The sequence below is a fragment of the Lissotriton helveticus genome, chromosome 3_1 (genome assembly GCF_964261635.1).
Source record: "Lissotriton helveticus chromosome 3_1, aLisHel1.1, whole genome shotgun sequence".
NCBI classification, from domain to species: Eukaryota; Metazoa; Chordata; class Amphibia; order Caudata; family Salamandridae; genus Lissotriton; species Lissotriton helveticus.
Window position 1 is genome coordinate 1556759417 of NC_136061.1, and position 22224 is coordinate 1556781640.

Consider the following 22224-nt stretch of genomic DNA (forward strand, 5'->3'; position numbering starts at 1 on the left):
GGCACCAGGTTTAGGTTGCCTCCTCTTGTCCTGATGAAGACTCGCAGCTGAGGTCCTAATTTCCCTCCATGCATCAGTCGAGTCGAAACGTCGACGCCTCCCACCCCAATTGACCTGTATCAGCACCCCTCTCGATATCCCTTGAAGTTACATTTGGTGCACACAGTATATTTACAGTATACAGTATATTTATGTAAATGAATGTTGTATATCGAACAGGTCTTGTATAACTAGTTTGGACCACCAGTGATTCAAAAAGTATTGTACTGTATTTCTTTCTACTCCTTTGATTTACACTTCTATCACCCACCACTACCACTTCCCAACCCCTTTTTTCCCCATTCCGCGCGCAACCTATTGTGCTTGAACAAATTGCTTACCCAGAGAACTAATAAATGCTTTAAGAATTATAATTGGTCTGGCGCTTCTATTGCTACTTGTGTGGTTTCTCCAATATGTGTACTCTTTAAATGTAATTGAGTATTATTGTATAGTTCTTGAAGATATTCAATATTAGTATTATAGTACTCCACATAATACTGACTGTGTAAAGTATTGAACTTAACTCTTCAACATAATTGGTCACGGACCACTACTTCATTCCTATATAACCATGGTAGTTTTCAGCATGTGTGAACCTCCCTTAACTTTATCTGAGTCACAGTTGTTGTAGAAGCAGTGGAAAAGCTCCATTGTCAGATGGGAATAAGAGAAGATAATTTTGCACAGGATTGCAAACAAAGAGGCTGTCCACAATATGGGCATTGAAGGCAGAAACATAAAGAGCAGCATACTTGAAATTAGAATTGAGGAGGCCGAGGAGAATGGCAGAGATGGATACATTTATGTAAAACATTACAGAAACATTTCAGTCCACGCATAAAAGTGGAGCTCCAAATACTCACATTCTTCACCAGAGCACATGTGGTGGTGATGTAAAAGGCAGCTCTGAGAAATCTTGATTTGAAACATGATTCCAGGAAATGCCATTCAGTAATAAGCGATCAGATGGTAAGTTGTATCAAAACCCCAGGGTAATGGAGAGACTGCTTACTACGGATCATGCCAGAAAGGGGTCCGTGGCTATAGTAGAGGGGCTTCAACACACTGCTCCATGCAATAAAGAGAGATTTGGAGCTAAAGAATATATCCATGGTAAAGGGAAATAGGAAAGAGGAGAACTGCAAGATCTAGCAACCATACAAAGAGAGAGAGTGTGCCAAGATATTTTAGATGTGTTTCTGCAGGGAATTTGCAATGCTGCAATTGTGGGCATTATGCCAAAGGATGCAAGGAATGGAGAATTTAAAATGATGAAGAAACAGAACGAGAGATGGGGAAAATGGTGCCTCGGTAGGGAATTTGGTGAGGAAATGAGTGATGAGATGGAGATGCTCAACTGTGGAATGAGGTTTGATGGGTACAAAGTTCTGGCTGATCGGAGTGTTCCCTACCACTTTTTGGCTGACAATGCACTCAAAGAGCATCCTTTTTGTGACCTGGACCATTGTCGGGGCTATGTGGTAAGGACTACATTTGGTCCCATGCAATAGTCCCCAAGGTATGACTATAGTCTCCTAGTGTAGGTCGGTATGTGGATGAATCTAGCACATCTACAATGTATTGGCAGACTTCATCCAAGACACCTGGATCCTCTACATTATGCACAATGGATATTCAAACCTTGTTACTGCTTCTTTTTTTTTTGTCCTCATATATGCCACCAGATTTTATATGCTCTAGATGGGTCTCGCTGTCGCCTCTTATACTGACATTTCCGTGACCGCCCTGGGGACAGTATCATAGCAGACAGGGATGTCCCAGAGGTAGGTTGTTTTCCTTATCCAACTCCCCTAAGCCTATGATGGGATGCTTCAGGCCGGGGGAGGACAGGACCGACACAACCTCTGGCATAATCATCGGACCATTTACTTGTTAGACCAGACCTCCAGTTTAGACCAAAACCTTGTTACTGCTTCAATCTATATTACGTGTTACTGGTAAGTCACTAGTCCATGTTGGAGGGTATCTAATCAATATTTTGCCGGTGCCCATGACTTCAGTACTCCATTTTAGCGAGGACTGTAAGATTAATCCGCCAGGTTCCTTGTCTTGAGCATTTCAGGAGGCCTCTACCTGATATAGAACTTGAAGGCGATGAAACTGTTTGTCATGGGGCTTCACTTCAAAATCATCATGGAGATGTCCATCATCCATCTGATCTCTTTGGGGGATGTTTCGGTGCCACTAGACTTGCAGGATGATAGCTTTCATGTCCTGATCTACCCAAACAGGAAGCACTTCCTGAGATTAGCTGTGTGGTCTTGGCACTACTAGCGCCATGTCATACTTTAAAGCTTGCTGTCTGTTCCCTAGGTCTTCACCATGGTGTTGGGCCCTGAGGTGGTTTCTTTCCAGCTGGAGGATATCCTTACTTGGATGAAAGGTTCATCTCTAATTGCGATAAACACAACTAGCTATTACAAATCAATGGGGAAGGAGTCAGAAGGGAAGGGTGGAGAGGTTCTCTTAGGCCAAATGATGCCCTTTACTCACAGTAAAATTGAAACCAAAGGCCACTCCGAGTATCACCCACAGCACACCAACCTTCAATGTAAGGACTGGTTGGTGGGGGCAATCAGGACTAAATTAATCTAGTGCATTATACTTTAGTTCAAAAGAGATTGTCTTGTGGAGTGGATTTTAGGGGATATGAGCTGCACACACACACTCTGCAAAACACAAATGAATGTCAAGACATATAATAGGTGTGAGAGTCAAGACAAAATTGCCTAAGCTTTCAAACTCCTCTTGATACATTTTAGAGGCCTTAAATCCACAAATCCAAAAGCAGAGTATGAAGGTACCTAAAACAATCAGATCCAGTAACAATCTTGCTTCAAGAAAGGATCGCCAGCAAACAATGAGGTCCCTGCCTTTCTCCGGCTCATTCCGCCTTTGGAGGTGGGAGTTCCTCACAGTTCAATTTTGAACCCAACACTTTTTAATATATATATGACCCCCTTAGCGAATCTGGCAGAGGCCCACGTAGCAAAACTAGTATCGTATGCGGACGATACGCAGCTGCTCTTTCCCTACGACGAAAACTCGGATTTTAAAGGAGATGTGATTAACTCCTGTTTATCAAAGGTGTTCTCCGGGCTCCAATCAAATCAACTTAAATGTAACTCTGAAAAATCGTGGATCATCTTTTTTGGCCTCCCCCCTAGCAACGTGTGGCGAAACTGGTGGCCAGTGGACATGTCCCCTCCCACATGTCCCCTCTGTAAAGACAGTTAAACACTTTGGAGTGAAGTTGGATGATAATCTTTCCATGCAGGCCTAGATTCAGGCAGTCGTAGGATCATGTTTTGGCATGTTGAAAATGCTAAAGCAGTTCCTGCCCCTTCTGCCTCTTACATACAGGAAAACAGTGGTCCAGGCACTCATTGTTTCAAGGTTGGACTACGTAAATGTCCTGTACCTGGAGCTACCGGAATATCTATTGGCATGGCTGCAGGTGGCTCAGAACGCAGCAGCCACAGCAATACTCATGCTTGGTCCGAGATCACGGATGTCTCCCCATCTGAAATCCCTACATTGGCTGCCAATCCGCAAGAGGATCCGTTTTAAACCAATGGTCCTGGCTTTTAAGGTTCACCATGGCACAAGGGCCGCATACATCAGGAAGAGAGCTCAGTTCTAATGCCCGCACCGAACACTGAGGTCCTCAACGTTACAGTTGGCAGGCACTCCTAAATATCACTGAGCACAGATAGAGAGACGCTCCTTCCAGGTGCAGGCGGCTCAACTCTGGAACAACCTGCCACTGGAACCGAGACAGATGCAGGACCTCCTTGCTTTTAGGAAGTCATTTAAAACCTGGTTATTTCAGCAATAGTACTCGATCTCGTTCTGACAACACACAGCCAGCTCCGTCACAAGGTTCTCAGCACTGGGACACTATCGAGTAGCTGTGCGCTTTACAAATACTAATTTAACATAACATAACAAACTCATCTGATTAAAGTAGACGTATTCTGCGTGCAGCACAAGTTATAACCCCATAGCAAAAGCTAAAACAGCAGGAGCAGCTATCTTCCTTAAGCTGGACCTAGTAGCTGATCCTAGTACAGTCGATAGAAATCCAGAGGGAACCATCCAACGTTAAAATTAAAATCTCATTAACCCGTATGCCCACAACTCGGACCAGGAAGGCTTCCTAACTAAATTAATCAAAAATTGCATCTGCCAGATAGGAAGTGCCCTAACTTTGTGAGGGTACCTCAACCTTTTCCAGGACAAGAGTCATATAAGACTCATTATATAACACAGCCGTGTCCAAATGATTGATGCAGCTTATCTTAGAGCAAGGATTAACAGACACATGAAGACACCTACATCACTGGGGAGAAGAGATTATTCTTTATATTTCTCGTTTATAGAAAATACACAAAAAAAGGCCACATGTTTCTACTACTGGAACAGATTGGAGAAGCTATATAAAGAACAAATGGTAGGGAGAACTATATATGGTCAGTCACATTGGGAGATGGAATGGGATTGGAGGTAAAAACTAGAGTTCACTAGGGACATAAAGAATGAATATGCACCTTTTCAGAGCCCAGAACTACTTTATGGCAATGACCCTCAAGAAACAAATACCCATACCGGTTGGGACACATTTAAAGCCATGGTATAGGGCACAAAATTAGCACTAACTGCATGACCCACTGAGACGAAAATGTCATTGAAAATAGACTATTTAAAGAACAGGAAGAAACAGAATGATGGTATAAGACAACGCTGTTAAGTCAAATAGCTGAAGATATAGCCATGATCAAAGGTTAACTCCAGATGCTGAGATTGAATACAGCAGAATGTGCCATTCTTCAATTAAAACAAAATGTCTCCTCACCAACACAAGGACAGTACGGAGGTCAGCTTAAACCAGTAGACCAGATGGTGACTGAGTAGTTGGCCGAGTTAGCAACCCTGCCTGATCGACTCCCCCACCACCAAAGCTCCATTAACTTGCTACAGTGATGAATCCATAAATCAGTCTCATTGCCCCAAGTTTCTCAGGTAGTGCTGAGAGAAATAATACTGGCCATCTACTTAAACCAGTGGTCTACAATCCCGCTTGCTCAACTCACCTGGAGTCTCCCCCGTGGTCTCCATTCGCTGCGGGCGGAGACCGGGTGCGTCCTCAGCCCAGCCACAATGCTGCTAAAAAGCATCAGAGGAGCTAAGGCGCGCTATCTGGTGGATCCTTCCGGGTTAGCGAGAGCCTCCAAGGAGAAACAGCGCGCTGGAGTGACAGCGGCCGGAGAAGGTGTTTCGATCTCTGATAAAACCCGTCTCACTGGATCCTCGGAAAAAAATGACCCCAGCTTTTTTTCTCTCCGGTAAAAAAGGTAAAAATCAACATGTGGTAAAGGGGTCTGGCAGTGCACCGGTTTGTCTTAATGATATCAGCCAGGAGGAGCGCTTGCACGGAGAGACTGGCGGGGCTGGTCAATGTAAGGAGGAGTGCTCTGATAACAAGGGGGGGCTCTTGGAAAAATATGGCTTCTGGCTCTGCTACCATTCAGGAGGGGCCATGAGGGGGTTTCACTTTGGAAGCTGCAGACCCCATACCTGCTCGGTGTCTGGGGGGCTAAGTGGGAGACAAAAAGAACCAGCATCCCTTATAATAAACCACCCGTCAACAGAAACCCTCACAAAGGCATTCGAAGCTGTTAAGGCTAATGGCCTTTAAAGCCGAACCACACAGGGGCAAGGTGATAGCTCTGCTCCCCAGGTAAAGATTGATGCCTGTGAACACTTCTTCTCCCTGTCAGATCCGTCTAACTCATTGGGAGATGAGACATCCCATCGGTCAGAACTATGTTCAGAGGGAGAAACACCAACCTACCAATGTTGTGAGACCAGCAATGTACAAATGGAGGAAGGGGATCTCAGCAATTCTAACATTGCATCTGGTGTGGGTACTCTTACGTAAGAAGGCACAGGTATCTGACCTAGGAGAAAAAAAAGAATCTGCTGCGATTATGTCCTGGGACTATTCATTTTCTTCTAATTTGGGAGTTGATCTGGAAGACGCATCAAATCAGATTGCTCCTACAACATCAAAACACTCAGAGGATATCTTGTTGTCTGTTATTTATCAAACCATTATGGCACACAGAGAAGAAACTCGCACGGAAAGCCAGAGAACGCAAGGGGCCAGCCGAAAACTTCAGAACTCTATACATCGAGTGACCAAATCGTGCTTGGAATTCGCAGAAAGAATCAGTGAAGCTGAGAACAAAATTTCCATCCTGGAGGATGAGGTCATAGGGCAAAAAGCTGTAACTGACACTCTAGAACTCCAGAAGAATGACATGTTGTGGAAACTCGAGGACTTGGAAAATCGACTTCGAAGTAACAACGTCCGAGTCCTTGGTCTCAACGTCCGAGTCCTTGGTCTACCCGAGGGTGTGGAAGGCTCCAACCCCAGGAAATTCATAGTCGACCTTTTCTCAGAAGCGTTTCACAAACTCACAGGACCTGGAGGTTCAGAGAGCCCATCTGTTTCCATGTAGGCAAAATAGTCATTCTGGACAGTCAAACCTTAATCCGAGGGCAATTCTGATCTGTTTAAATATTTTTTTGTCCCGGCAGGCTTTGTATGATCTGGCACGTCCAGAAACGAAGAGAAGGGGGAAAGGAAGTGAGCGGCCGGACTACTGTCATACAACAATTGAACAACGCTGGCAGCTTCAACAAGTGATAACAGCATTACAGAATAAGGGGGATCAGACCTTTCTCCTTAACCTCACTAAACTCAAAATCATATTTAAAGATCAGACTCACTTTTTCACTTCTGAGGAGATGGCCAAAGAATTCCTGAAGCTTGTCTCCTTTCTGGTGAAGAATTGGCTTGGTAGTTTGGTCTGCCCTGTTCCCATGATGCACTGGGCCAGGGACAGACTAATTTGCATATAGCCAGGTTCTGAGCTGGGATGGGGCAGTGAGCTAAATAACGGTGATGGATCAAGCTCTGATCTTTGGACTGGGTAAGAGTGGTCTGCTTAATTCAGACACTCTGTTCATCACCACCCCCTTTTCTGAATCATTTTGTCCACCATAAGCGTGGAAGGGTATACTCAGACATGAGTCCCTTGCTCACTGCTCCATCAGGATTCAAGCAAGCCAGGCCGACGACGCCTGAAATGGCAGAAACCGGTCCCCGGAAGCTTGTCTCCTTTCTGGTGAAGAATTGGCTTGGTAGTTTGGTCTGCCCTGTTCCCATGATGCACTGGGCCAGGGACAGACTAATTTGCATATAGCCAGGTTCTGAGTTGGGATGGGGCAGTGAGCTAAATAACGGTGATGGATCAAGCCCTGATCTTTGGACTGGGTAAGAGTGGTCTGCTTAATTCAGACACTCTGTTCATCACCACCCCCTTTTCTGAATCAAAGAATTCCTGCAGGCACTAAAAGTCTTAAAGTATTTAAAACATTTTTTTTTAAAAAGATGTGAGACTGGTGTGGGGGAGAAGGGGGTCAGATTATATGCATGGTGGTTTTTTTTAGTTCTCCTCTTCTCTCCACTCTCTCTGCAGTGGCATTTTCTTTCTTTGGGACAATGGGGCCGGATAGCTCAGGTGGTGGTGGTGGTGGGGAGTCGATCTGCAGGAGTTGGGAGGCTCCCCCATCCCTCCCGACCCAAGGGTCCCTTTGCCTCGATGGTTGGGTTGGAAGGGGGTAGTACTAACTACAGAGGGGCACTAGTGTAGGTTAGGGGGGTTCCTGGTGCCGGGGTAGATTTGGTTGTCATGGGAGTGAAACAATAAATAAGTCAGTAATTGTTAAGATTGGAGCCAAGTCAATGTATTGGGTTTATTCAGTTAACATGTTAAATTCATTGTTGGGGGGTTCTCAGTCTGGTAAATTTGATATGGGTTGCTGGCTGTCAGACTTCATTTATGTTCATTTAATGTCTGTGTTCTCAATAATAGGGCTCAATGGCAAGAGGAAATTAGAGAAATGCGACTAGATGTGGTGTGTCTCCAGGAGACTCATATACCCTGAGGGAAGCATAGAGTTTTATTAGAACTGGGGTATACTCTGCTAGCTTGCACAAAGCAGGACACCACCACCCGAGGGGTGGCTATTCTTGCATAGTCCACTGTATGTTTTGCTGGCAGAGTACTTGTCGATAAATATGGCCACTGGGCAACTGTCAAATGTGTGGTTGGCAATAGCAAGTTTGTGATTTGCTCTGTCTATGGGTCCAACATGGATAAGGCACAGATCCTAAACTTCCTTAATATTGAGTTGGCCACCCGGCCCACGCCGCTGGTACTGTGAGGGAATTTTAATATTCAGATGGAGAATATTGCTGTACGGGTTGGGTAGGGATATGTATGCAGGTTGGAAACCTAAAGTCCTTAGGGCTTTACAGCAGCTGTTAGGTGATCACAGCCTAATCGATGTCTGGACCAAATTAAAACATCCTGATCACGGCTTTACAAATTATTCATGCCAACACAGAAAATTTGCCAGAATCAACAATTTTTTTTATAACTAGGACACTTGCCGCTGAGGTCAATAAACAGATGTTCCCCAGAGTTACGTCGGACCATAACCCCCGATACTGGATATTCCAATGTGTGGTCTATTCAGGCCATCAGGGTCCTTCTCTTTTGATAGGAAACTACTGCTTGATGAGTCTTTTGTTACTCATATTCGACAGTGGCTAAGTCTATTTTTGGCTATCAATCGTAATACCGCCGCTTATAAGATAGTCTGGGACGCAATAAAGGCAGGGCTTAGGAGGGAAGTTCTTAGCTTTGGTTCATATATTCAGATAAATAAATATATATTCAGAGACAGCAAAGGCAATTAATGCAGGGTTTGTATGAGGATCTCCGGAAGGCAGAACAGAGCCTTATACAAAGTGTACAGCGTAACTTTGACATCAACCAATACAAACTGAAGATGCCCGTTGTAGGGCCAGAATTAATGCACACTGGTCTAAGGAAAATGCTGATAAATACCACCTACCTTAAAGGCAATGTTATGAATATGGGGAGGCACATGGCAAATGCCTGGCACAGAGGATCAAGTGTAAGGAGGCCGAGCACGCAGTCACCGCTATTGAAGATCCATCTGGGAGGTTGGTTGAAACTCAATCTGAGATCTTGAAAGTCTTCACGGCATTCTTCAAAGAATTATATACTGAGGGCCCCTCTGGTAACATGGGACATGAGCCATATATACAGGATCCATTTAGCAGGACTTTTAGTCCAGAAGATAGTGAATATCTGGAAGAACCTATTACATTAGATGAGCTCACGGAGGCCATTAGTTCTTTGGCAGGCGGTAAGGCCGCAGGCCCTGATAAGTTGCCTACAGAATTTTATAAAACCTTCTTTCCTGAACTAAAATCAGATATGCTGATAACGTTTCAGGAGGCACAAACGGGGCGAGCCCCAGCATCTTGAGATTCAGCTAATGTTGTCATCTTTAAAAGGAAGGGCAAGTCATCTACAGAACCAGAGTCTTATAGACCAATTTCTCTATTAAAGGAACCTCCGCTACGCCGATCTGGCCCTGGCAGAGACCCCCTGCATTCGCAGAACCAGAGCAGGTGGAAGAGCCTTCTCCTATGTCGTCGCAAAAGCATGGAACTAGCTCCCAATCAACATCAGACGCGCCCCCCACCCTGCACACCTTCAGGAAGACCTGGCTCTTCGGCTGAACCGGACCTGCACTACCCCCCCCCCCCCCCTTCTCCCCAAGCCCCTTGAGACCCTCACGGGTGTGTAACGCACTTTATAAATACCTGATTGATTGAGGTAGCGTACAGGTCTGCCATCCCCAGCCCCCAATTGTAGGGAGAGTGCCTGCCATTAACAAAAGTCACTCAGTGGTGACCTCCTGCCCAGAGGAAGGCTGCTATTTTTGATGCCAATGTTTGAAACCATCACCTGGGAATTGGATGTGGATAGTTTGCAAGGACATGGAAGAAAAGTGGGAAAAACATCATTTTAAGCAATGCTACATGCCCCAGAGCATTCAAAGGCACCCACCGCTGTAGGTTCCTATTCAACCCAGTCATAAGGGGCACAAGTTAAGATTCCATCCCTAGGTATTTAAAGGAAAACAGTGCAGCAGGTTCCTGAGACAGGTTCCTGTGACACCAGGAATGTCCAACAGCATCACCCTCAATCGGCACCAACAGGGATTGAGTTTTGGTGATCCAAAGTCCTCCTCATAAAGATGGAGAATCTCCAGGCATCGAGGGCCCGAGGATAGTGGGTCTGCAAAGAATAACAGAAGATCGTCTGTGTATAGGGCTACGGTCTCCTCCGGGCCCCTTCCCAGGACCATCCTCAAATCCAAGCCTCGCACCACAGGAGACGTTCCAGAGGCTCGATTGCCAAAGCGAATAAAAGAGAGGAAAAGGGACAGCCCTGAAGGGTAGCCCTACAAATCGGAAAAGACAGTAAGAGGGTAACATTGACCAGAACCAGGGGACTGGGCCTGGCGTAGAGGCCAACATGTTTACGGAAGAGGAGCCTGAAACCTGCCCTTTGCAACACCACGCCCAGGATGGTAAATGCAACAGTATCAAAGGCCTTCTCAAAATCAATTAGGAGCAGGGCTGTGGGGCTGCTGATACAATGTGCTTGGGACACAGCTAGTTGGACCCGACGGATACAGTGACGGGTACTCCTGTGGGGCATATAGCCACATTGGTCCAGGTGGATCAAATGGGAAAGAGCTTGACTCAACCACATAGCCATAACTTTCACAAACACCTCAAGATTGGTGTTGATGAAAGAGATAGGCCTATAAGGGGAGCACTGGTCAGGAGGCTGACCTGACTAGGGTAGCACCACAATAGTGGCTGTGTCCAGATCCGTAGGAAATGACCCAAAACCACTGCGCCGTAACCCCATGGATTCAGCACCGGCCCAGGTCCTGGGCGGTAGTCGGTGCCAAGGATCGAGAGGCGTAGTGCACGGTCAGACCGGCGTGCATCGCTCGGGGAGCCAGTGGTCCGGGACAAAACAGAGCCTAGGGCGCAGCTGCCATCTTGGCTGTGGCATGCAGTGAGCTGCTACTCGGGGCAATAAGCGTGATCAAGGACGGCAGCACAGGCAAAATTGCGTCCAGGTGGTGCCTCGCCACCCTCAGCTGTGAGGGAGATATCTGGGATTGCTGCTGGGCCAAGGATGCTCACAGATTGGTACGGGGGTCGGCGGGAGCTGGATTAAAACACTACCACCACCTTGAATGGCAAGCCATGCCCCCTCACTAGTCTTTTTTTTAAGAATGTTTTTTTCTTTTTAATGGATGGTATCACAATTACTTTTGAAATATACCTCCAATCAGATTCTTTCACATATCAATGATCAAGCACCCTTACTTGATTTTATTGTTATTACATATCATGGTCCAGAATTATGATATATCTGCATCATGGTCCAGAATTATGATACATCTGCATCAGATCTTTTCTCTAAAATCATTTGGTGTAGGTAAGGAGATGCCTTTGGTTTCAGTGGCGGCCAGCACAAACAAAAAGTGGTAGATGGGAGGAGGGGGGAGCCAGGGCAGCGCGCGCAGGGGGGGGGGGTTAATAATAATAAAAAAGGAAACTTACCTTAAGCTGCCTGCCGCCTCGCGCCTCAGTCTTCCTGTGCTTCTTGGTCCCAGCAGACACTGAAACAGCATTACAGCCTCCCCTAATTTGACACTCAGCTCAGGCACAGGGAGTCTGTGCTGTTTCTCCAACCCTACTGTGCAATACAGCTGGGTTGGAGAAACTTAAGTGCGCATGTGTGTTTAGCTGTCTTAAGACGGCTGGCCATGCACACTTAGAAGTGCATCAACAAGTCCTACTCCTCCCTCCTCTGGTCCGGTGCCTCCCTACACATGCTGGCTGAGCCAACAGCTGAAAAATACCACAATGATAAAATATCTTTTTATCTTTCAGCTGGTGGCTCAAGCCATTGGGGCATCACTCCCTTGCCACTGCGGAGGAGCCACCCCTGTTTGGTTTACACCTCCTAGTTTATGACAGCACTTAACCTACACATTTAAAACTTCCTGATCTGTTACAAGACAAAAGGAAACACTCATCGTGGGCTAAGTAAGCATTATAGGACTAACTGAAAATTACAGAAAGATTGATTGTGCATCACAGATTTTAGAATAACTTACTTTTCTGGAAGAAAAAAACTACTGGGAAATCGATACCATTCCTTGCCTACGCAGACAGTGACAGGCCTCCCCTCAGGCACGCTGTGAATAGAAGGATCAATGGCAATCCTATGAAATTCTGGGTACAGGTCCAGTGGGCCATGGTAACCTCAATAGGGAACACAAAAAAAACCCTCAAAACTTTAGATATTCTTGAATTTCTGCTTTGGAGACAGTAACTTGTGTGACTTTACTATTAACCTTAGGAATCATTAAAATGCATGCAAGTGCCAACAACATGAACTTAAAACACAAAGAAAAATACTTGCCAATATGCACATTTATTATTTAAAGTATTTTGTTCATTTTAATTGAATATGTTTGAATTTGAATCATAACTGTTTACAATTCAGCTTCTGTAGAACTGGTGTACTGCACATTAACGAGTATAGCTGGAGTTTGCTAATTTTATATGATAATTAAAAGGACAAATATTAAGCTTGCGAACAGTGGTCTTACATTAATGATCATACATGAAGTACTTTTGAACAAATGCCAGATTTCAGACATAACTAAAAGACAAGGTTAGGAGGCACTTCCTTAAACTTACTGTGAAGTGTCAGGAACCTTTTTTCGTATAACACAAATACCAGCATATATTTTCTTTATTTTCAAAAAACCCAATGAGTGGCATAAAGAACTTTTTGGCTTATCAAGTTTGAACTATTAAGGCGCAATTCACCATCGATTACAAACATTTTTTTTGTTATTTCTTTATTCAAATTTTCTGATACTTAACAAAATATAGCAAATGTAACCATGTATTGTATCAATTTGGCATAGGTTACACATATCATATGTCCCAGTAGCTCAATGTATATCAGAACACATAATGCAATTAGATATCCGGGCATACATTACACAATTTTTCATAATTAGCAGACATCTCCACTCAGGTTGGCAAGTAGAAAGCCTCTAACAAACATTTGCAATGCAACAGGTCTCGCATTTGTAAAACTTAGAGCTGTTGGGGTTGTAAATGACAATGCTTTTTACTTATGTTTTTTTGTTTACAGTGGAATGATCATGTAGAAAACAAGCATTTGCAATGCAATAGGTCTCGCATTATTAAAGTTTGAGTAATTGGCATTGCGCTAATAATAATGCAACACCAATAGCTCAAACATTCAATAATGCAAGACCTATTGCATTGCAAGTGCTTGTTTAATATTGATATTACCTCTGGGATCCCATGACATTTTTCAGCAGGCAGTGGCCTGTAGAAAAGGGCCTAAATGTTCCGCCTTCAGATACCAACATGGATGGACGCTGCATGTGCATGTGAGGGGTGAGAGACAGGCTGTGTGAGCGAGGAGTCAAGAGATGTCTGCTGGGAGTGTACCAGGCACTGAAAGGTGGGACAAATGCACACTATTAACCAACCAGAGAAAATGAATTTTAAAAAGCAGCCCAAATAACCAACCAAAAGCGTTGGGCATGTCCAAAGTCCCCGATAGTCCATATACCAAATACAGCATGCCTCGCAGAGAAGCACATGCACTGCCCAAAAAGAAGTTACTTCATCAATGCCTGTTCAAGATTACTTTGGTGGAATTTGCTTGGCAGATTATGGCCAGCTCGTGATTTTGGCTGTATTGTGTGACCTATATCTGAAAAAGCGTAACATATAATTTAACATTGCCTGAATTCATGACAGATTGAATTAGATATAACTGTGCAATATATTTAAAGTCGTTCTGAACAGGGGGTCCTAAATATGTCACCTTATATTGAATGTATTGGTTGCCCGAAAATGTTATTCCCATAGATAACCAGTTTTACAAGCAGTAGACAAACCACAACGAAGAAACGAACAAGTGTAAAAGCTTTAGAACATCCACTATGTTATCACATAAAAACAAGGAACACTCTTTAACTTTCACAAGTCCCGCCTTTTATTGATTATAATGAGGCCAGCCCAACCTCACCACTGTTAACATCACATAGGCAACATCGTGGCACACCCCTCTTCGCATGGGCATATCTTTCCCCCCAAGACAACACATCACAACACAGTTTCGAACACAAACTCAGTTCTCATGAAAAACGTCCCTGTTTTAAATTGTGGTGTGATCAGGACAATCTCTGCTTTCGATTAATGCTGCATATGTGTAACATTAAGGCAGAAGCAGCCACGATGTAGGAGAGGGAGGGAGAAATAAAATGAACTCTCTCCCCAGGTGCAGTGTTACAAAAGAGAGCCCTAGGCACAAAAACAAGAGGGCAGTTAAGTGCAAACCAGAAGTATACTTCCTCACGGCTGATAGTAATGATCTGCTAATATGGGTACCTGTGGCCAGGTATTCGAGCATCATTGCAGAATGTTGTGTTTTATTTTATTGATCTGTACATCTGCTTTTTTTCACAGAGACTACTTAGTATCACACTATTTTTCTTTTTTCAGGTTCATATCCGTACCTTGCACCCCATGTTGCTCATCCGGTCTTTAAGTTGGCCGGCTCCTGTCGGTGCTCAGCACCTGCAGTTTTTAAAACTAGGTGCTGAGACTGTGCAATATCGGGCCCTCCATTAAGTTGCCTGCCATTTACCTTCAGTATTAAAAATTTAAGAACTGGGTGAGGTTACCCCAGGCCTTTGCTGGAACTTTCAAGAGTCTTTTATGTTTGCAGCCAGGATCAGGCGCTCTTGTCCCTTGATAAGGATCTGAAAGCACACGCCCCGGGGTCTGCAGGGGGCAAGAGGGGTTGTGAGCTGTAGGTGTAACTGATATACAGCGATTATCTGGTAAAGCTGCTGCTGGCCCGCTTTCAGTAGTTTTAGACCACTTTCAAGCCCACAAAGAAAGAAAAGAAAATATTCTCCAAAGGTTTTGATTTCAAAGTTTTTGATGGAGCATCCTCGTCCTCTTCAAGATTGCCATGGTAAGAATAGAAGCCCTGTCCACCCAGAAGAAGAGAGTACGCGCTGAATATTGTCACACTTTCAGCTGATCAGACTAAAGGAGAGATCTAAAACGTAGAATAAAGCATTAGATGAATCCCGTCTTTCACAACAGTTACTGGGATAGAGTGTTCACTGCACCTTATGAAAAGTTTTGAGTGATTTTTTTATTTTTAGTTTAAGGGACTTTGTCAGTGGGATAAACTCCTGCTCTACTCAAGCGCATAAACATCTAGCCTCTCACGCCTCCTGTGTGCATCCTGGTGGCTCACTGTCATTGCTGCGTGTCCCTCCTCGTGGATGTGTTTTCAGCCCTACATGTCCTACTGCTGTTTTCTCTCTTTCCCGTAGCTGCCAAGACGTTAAGTATGAAACCATTGGGCATCATGTTTCTTCATAATTCCTTCCAACTCACCCCCCCCGCCCCCAACCACGATTTCCATCCCACTTAAAGCACTGTTCCTCGTGAGTTGCTTAATGCCGCACTCTTGTGGTAATGGCCGGGCACATTTATACGTGAAAACAAAATACCTGCCAAACGGGTTCTGGGCGTTTTTTTCCCTATTGTTACCACCTATAAATCCCAGACAGCAGGATTGCTGAGACCTCATCGGAAGCCTCATCCACTTTCTCAACCACTCTGCAAATGAGCCACCTGGCGCACTACTCATTGGGGGATGAAGTCTCCTTGGCTGCTGAGGGTCGTTCGGGCCAAGAACCTCTATTGTTACCACCAGTTAGTCCCACACAACGGGACTGCTCAATCCTCGTTAGAGGTCTCACTCCTTTACTCAACCACTCTGCAAACATGCATCCTGGCATTACTGGTTGTGGGATGAAGTCCCGTTGGTGCTTGCGAAGCAGAGTTTACCACCCACCCCTAAAATAAAGGTGAGAAACAAGAAGAAAGATGTAAAATAAGGGTGAGAAACAAGCAGAAAGAGGCAAAATAGAGGTCAGAAACCAGCAGCAAGATGCAAAATGAAGGTGAGAAATGAGCAGAGTCACTGTAAAGGTGAGAAAACTAGAAGCAAGAAGCAAAATAAAGGTGAAAACAAGCAGAAAGAGGCAAAATAGAGGTCAGAAACAAACAGCAAGAGGCAAAATAGAGGTCAGAAATGAGCAGCAAGAGGAAGAATAATGGTTAGAAGAGAGCAGAAAGAGGCAAAGTAACGGACAGAATGAGCATAAGGAGGCAAAATAGAAGGCAGGAGCGAGCAAAGAAGATGAGGAAAAATTTGCTGAAAACAAGCAGAGGAAGCACAAAGCGGCAGAGGACAGCAGACTGCGGCAAGCTGGACAGGAGGACTGTCAAAGAGGGAGCTGGCATGAGGACCTGCTCCTGGGTGCCCCCTACTTTTTTTTTACAATGCAATCACTGACAGACCCACACAGACACTCATGCACCCACTCACAGACCCACTCAGACACTCTTTGGTAGACATGCCATCTTTTGTCGTGTTTCCCTGTCTTTTTGCTTTCGGACCTCCTGGTTTTTACTCTGTTGTGTCTGGTTTAGTGGCCCTGCGCACTTTCTCACTGCTGTTCAGTGTTAAAGTGCAAGTGCTCTTATTGTAAATTATATTATGGATTGGTGTTTCCATGATTGGCATACTTGATTTACTGGTAAGTCCCTAGTAAAGTGCACTTAGAGTGTCAGGGCCTGTAAATCAAATGCTGCTAGTGGGCTTGCTTATTTACAACAAGGGGTGGTGATGGACAGAGTCTCTGAATTAAGCAGAGTACTCTCACCCATTCAAGAGATCAGGGCTAGATCCAACACCGTTTTTTAGCTCATTGCATCATCCCAGTTTCAGAACCTGGCTGTATGCAAATTAGTCTGTCCCTGGCCCAGTGCATCATGGGAACAGGGCAGACCAGACTACAAAAGCCAATTCTTACACTGGGAAAGAAACAAGCTTCCGGGGACCGGTTTCTGCCATTTCAGGCGTCTTCGGCCCGGCTTGCTTGAATCCTGATGGTGCAATGAGCAAGAGACTCACATCTGAGTATACCCTTCCACGCTTAGGGTGGACAAAATTATTTACAACAAGGGGTGGTGATGGACAGAGTCTCTGAATTAAGCAGAGTACTCTCACGCAGTCAAGAGATCAGGGCTAGATCCAACACCGTTTTTTAGCTCATTGCACCATCCCAGTTTCAGAACCTGGCTGTATGCAAATTAGTCTGTCCCTGGCCCAGTGCATCATGGGAACAGGGCAGACCAGACTACAAAAGCCAATTCTTACACTGGGAAGGAAACAAGCTTCCGGGGACCGGTTTCTGCCATTTCAGGCGTCTTCGGCCCGGCTTGCTTGAATCCTGATGGTGCAATGAGCAAGGGACTCACATCTGAGTATACCCTTCCACGCTTAGGGTGGACAAAATTATTTACAACAAGGGGTGGTGATGGACAGAGTCTCTGAATTAAGCAGAGTACTCTCACCCAGTCAAGAGATCAGAGCTAGATCCAACACCGTTTTTTAGCTCATTGCACCATCCCAGTTTCAGAACCTGGCTGTATGCAAATTAGTCTGTCCCTGGCCCAGTGCATCATGGGAACAGGGCAGACCAGACTACAAAAGCCAATTCTTACACTAGGAAGGAAACAAGCTTCCGGGGACCGTTTTCTGCCATTTCAGGCGTCTTCGGCCCGGCTTGCTTGAATCCTGTCTCCTTTCTGGTGAAGAATTGGCTTGGTAGTTTGGTCTGCCCTGTTCCCATGATGCACTGGGCCAGGGACAGACTAATTTGCATATAGCCAGGTTCTGAGCTGGGTGGGGCAGTGAGATAAATAACGGTGATGGATCAAGCCCTGATCTTTGGACTGGGTAAGAGTGGTCTGCTTAATTCAGACACTCTGTTCATCACCACCCCCTTTTCTGTATCGGTTTTGGCCACTATAGGTGTGGCAGGGTATACTCAGACATGAGTCCCTTTCTCACTGCTCCATCAGGATTCAAGCAAGCCGGGCCGAAGAGGCTGAAATGCCAGAAACCGGTCCCCGGTAGCTTGTCTCCTTTCTGGTGAAGAATTGGCTTGGTAGTTTGGTCTGCCCTGTTCCCATGATGCACTGGGCCAGGGACAGACTAATTTGCATATAGCCAGGTTCTGAGCTGGGATGGGGCAGTGAGATAAATAACGGTGATGGATCAAGCCCTGATCTTTGGACTGGGTAAGAGTGGTCTGCTTAATTCAGACACTCTGTTCATCACCACCCCCTTTTCTGTATCGGTTTTGGCCACTATAGGTGTGGCAGGGTATACTCAGACATGAGTCCCTTTCTCACTGCTCCATCAGGATTCAAGCAAGCCGGGCCGAAGAGGCTGAAATGCCAGAAACCGGTCCCCGGTAGCTTGTCTCCTTTCTGGTGAAGAATTGGCTTGGTAGTTTGGTCTGCCCTGTTCCCATGATGCACTGGGCCAGGGACAGACTAATTTGCATATAGCCAGGTTCTGAGCTGGGATGGGGCAGTGAGATAAATAACGGTGATGGATCAAGCCCTGATCTTTGGACTGGGTAAGAGTGGTCTGCTTGATTCAGACACTCTGTTCATCACCACCCCCTTTTCTGTATCGGTTTTGGCCACTATAGGTGTGGCAGGGTATACTCAGACATGAGTCCCTTTCTCACTGCTCCATCAGGATTCAAGCAAGCCGGGCCGAAGAGGCTGAAATGCCAGAAACCGGTCCCCGGTAGCTTGTCTCCTTTCTGGTGAAGAATTGGCTTGGTAGTTTGGTCTGCCCTGTTCCCATGATGCACTGGGCCAGGGACAGACTAATTTGCATATAGCCAGGTTCTGAGCTGGGATGGGGCAGTGAGATAAATAACGGTGATGGATCAAGCCCTGATCTTTGGACTGGGTAAGAGTGGTCTGCTTAATTCAGACACTCTGTTCATCACCACCCCCTTTTCTGTATCGGTTGTGGCCACTATAGGTGTGGCAGGGTATACTCAGACATGAGTCCCTTTCTCACTGCTCCATCAGGATTCAAGCAAGCCGGGCCGAAGAGGCTGAAATGCCAGAAACCGGTCCCCGGTAGCTTGTCTCCTTTCTGGTGAAGAATTGGCTTGGTAGTTTGGTCTGCCCTGTTCCCATGATGCACTGGGCCAGGGACAGACTAATTTGCATATAGCCAGGTTCTGAGCTGGGATGGGGCAGTGAGATAAATAACGGTGATAGATCAAGCCCTGATCTTTGGACTGGGTAAGAGTGGTCTGCTTAATTCAGACACTCTGTTCATCACCACCCCCTTTTCTGTATCGGTTTTGGCCACTATAGGTGTGGCAGGGTATACTCAGACATGAGTCCCTTTCTCACTGCTCCATCAGGATTCAAGCAAGCCGGGCCGAAGAGGCTGAAATGCCAGAAACCGGTCCCCGGTAGCTTGTCTCCTTTCTGGTGAAGAATTGGCTTGGTAGTTTGGTCTGCCCTGTTCCCATGATGCATTGGGCCAGGGACAGACTAATTTGCATATAGCCAGGTTCTGAGTTGGGATGGGGCAGTGAGATAAATAACGGTGATGGATCAAGCCCTGATCTTTGGACTGGGTAAGAGTGGTCTGCTTAATTCAGACACTCTGTTCATCACCACCCCCCCCCCCCCCTTTTCTGTATCGGTTTTGGCCACTATAGGTGTGGCAGGGTATACTCAGACATGAGTCCCTTTCTCACTGCTCCATCAGGATTCAAGCAAGCCGGGCCGAAGAGGCTGAAATGCCAGAAACCGGTCCCCGGTAGCTTGTCTCCTTTCTGGTGAAGAATTGGCTTGGTAGTTTGGTCTGCCCTGTTCCCATGATGCACTGGGCCAGGGACAGACTAATTTGCATATAGCCAGGTTCTGAGCTGGGATGGGGCAGTGAGATAAATAACGGTGATGGATCAAGCCTTGATCTTTGGACTGGGTAAGAGTGGTCTGCTTAATTCAGACACTCTGTTCATCACCACCCCCTTTTCTGTATCGGTTTTGGCCACTATAGGTGTGGCAGGGTATACTCAGACATGAGTCCCTTTCTCACTGCTCCATCAGGATTCAAGCAAGCCGGGCCGAACAGGCTGAAATGCCAGAAACCGGTCCCCGGTAGCTTGTCTCCTTTCTTGTGAAGAATTGGCTTGGTAGTTTGGTCTGCCCTGTTCCCATGATGCACTGGGCCAGGGACAGACTAATTTGCATATAGCCAGGTTCTGAGCTGGGATGGGGCAGTGAGATAAATAACGGTGATGGATCAAGCCCTGATCTCTGGACTGGGTAAGAGTGGTCTGCTTAATTCAGACACTCTGTTCATCACCACCCCCTTTTCTGTATCGCTAGTGGGCTTGCAGCACTGATTGTGCCACCCACACAAGCAGCCTTGCAAAAGGTTCTCAGACCTGCCACTGCAGTGTCTGTGAACAGTTTTTACTGTGATGTCGACTTTGGCAAGTGCACCACTTGCCAAGCCCTAGCCTTCCCTTTTATTACACGAGTCACCCCTAAGGTAGGCCCATGGTACCCCTATGGGCAGGGTGCGGTGTATTTGAAAGGTAGGACATGTACTTGGATAGTGAAATACAGTATATTTCGTTTTTCTCTTTTGAAAGGCTATCTGGCCCATAGGATAGAATGGGGGAATACCTGGTAAACATTTTACGAGCATATCTTCCCATTAGGACAATATAAGCAAAATGGAGTTTAGTATGTCTCAGAATGCAGAAATGCATATTTTAGTAAAGATGATTTTTATGGTCAGTGTTTGAAAATACCACTTTTCGAAAGTAAGTATTTTCTTGCTTAGCCATCATGTGTGCCTCTGCAGGGTTGTGCACTGACTGCCTGGCTTTGGAGTCACAGGGGCTGGGGATGTGCATTCTCTTCAGAAAGCCACTGTGGGTGGGGTGGGGGGGAGTCGAAGTGTGTTCAGACTTTCCTGGATGGGTCAGGTCTGAGCTGAATAGACCAGGGCTGCATTTACAGTAGTGGGAGGAGATTTCCATGCACCTGAATAGGTCTGGTCTGCCTAACTGGACCAAACTGGCTTGGGCTGAGCACAGACCATCTCTGACCCAGAAGAACAAAGAGAAACAGAGTATAAATATTGGGGCCCAGACCCCAGAACTATAGAACTCGCTTGAATCAAGGAACCTGCCAAGAAGAAGAGCTGGAAGAATGGCCAGAAGTAGTACTGCCCCTTTGCGGTGCTGTTGCTTTGCTGGGTTGGCAAGCAGTTGCTGCTTCTGCCTTGGGCAGTGAAAGGACTGGACTGAACTTTCTTCACTTGTCGCTGAGCATCTCCCAGGGCTTGAAATAGGGCTTGCCTCCTGTTCACGAAGTCTCGGGGACAGCAAAGACTTCACTTAACTCTGGGTACCGCCTCTGGAACCGTCAGTTTCAGTTGCCACATAGGGGGAAAACAGCCAACTCAGTCACCAACACCGCTGCAGTCTCCATGACCTGCAGGCATCGCAGAGGGCACCGCAGCACTTCACACCACAACACTGGTCTCACCGACGGCGACCGCCGCCGAGCAACTGTTTGCACCGTGATCTGTGGGCACTGCACTCCCTCGCTTCACTCTGCTGCCATGGTCTCACCGACAATGACGCTGCCCGCTGACCTTGACACCCATGACCGCACCGTGGTTTGGGGGCACCACTCGTAAGTAACATGATGCACCACCCCCGTCCCACACCGCAGCCTGGGCCGACCGACGGCAGCTTCCATCAACCGGCACTGTCGCTTGCACTGTGACCTTTCAGCAACGCCACGAGCACCGCCTCACTCCGCACTGAAGCCCTGGTCCCACCGACGCCGTTGGATGCTTGTCACCGAGCCGCTGCCTGCACCACGACTTGAGTGCAACGCACGCAGCACTGCTGCTTTTCACATCGCAACCTCAACGGTTGCCACGACCGGCCCACACCGACGCGGTTGGTTGGAGCCAAAGGTACTGTTTATGAGTCTGCTGACACCAACGCCAGTCCGCACTGACGCGGTAGTCGGAACTGTTGGATTCTGCTGTTTTCAGCCCTGGGGTAGCCCCGGAAGGAGCTACCAACTTCAGGGAACGCATTTTAAAGTTATTC

General features: G+C 46.3%; 1 protein-coding gene across 1 annotated transcript in view; it reads right to left on the reverse strand.

Annotated features, from left to right (window-relative positions):
- Positions 1-22224, reverse strand: part of ALG9 (ALG9 alpha-1,2-mannosyltransferase) — a 682403-nt gene that overhangs the window by 354650 nt on the left and 305529 nt on the right. The window contains exon 12 of the mRNA XM_078682312.1: positions 12223-12370. Within this exon, the coding sequence (XP_078538438.1) occupies positions 12223-12370 (148 nt within the window). The remainder of the gene's footprint in view (positions 1-12222; positions 12371-22224) is intronic.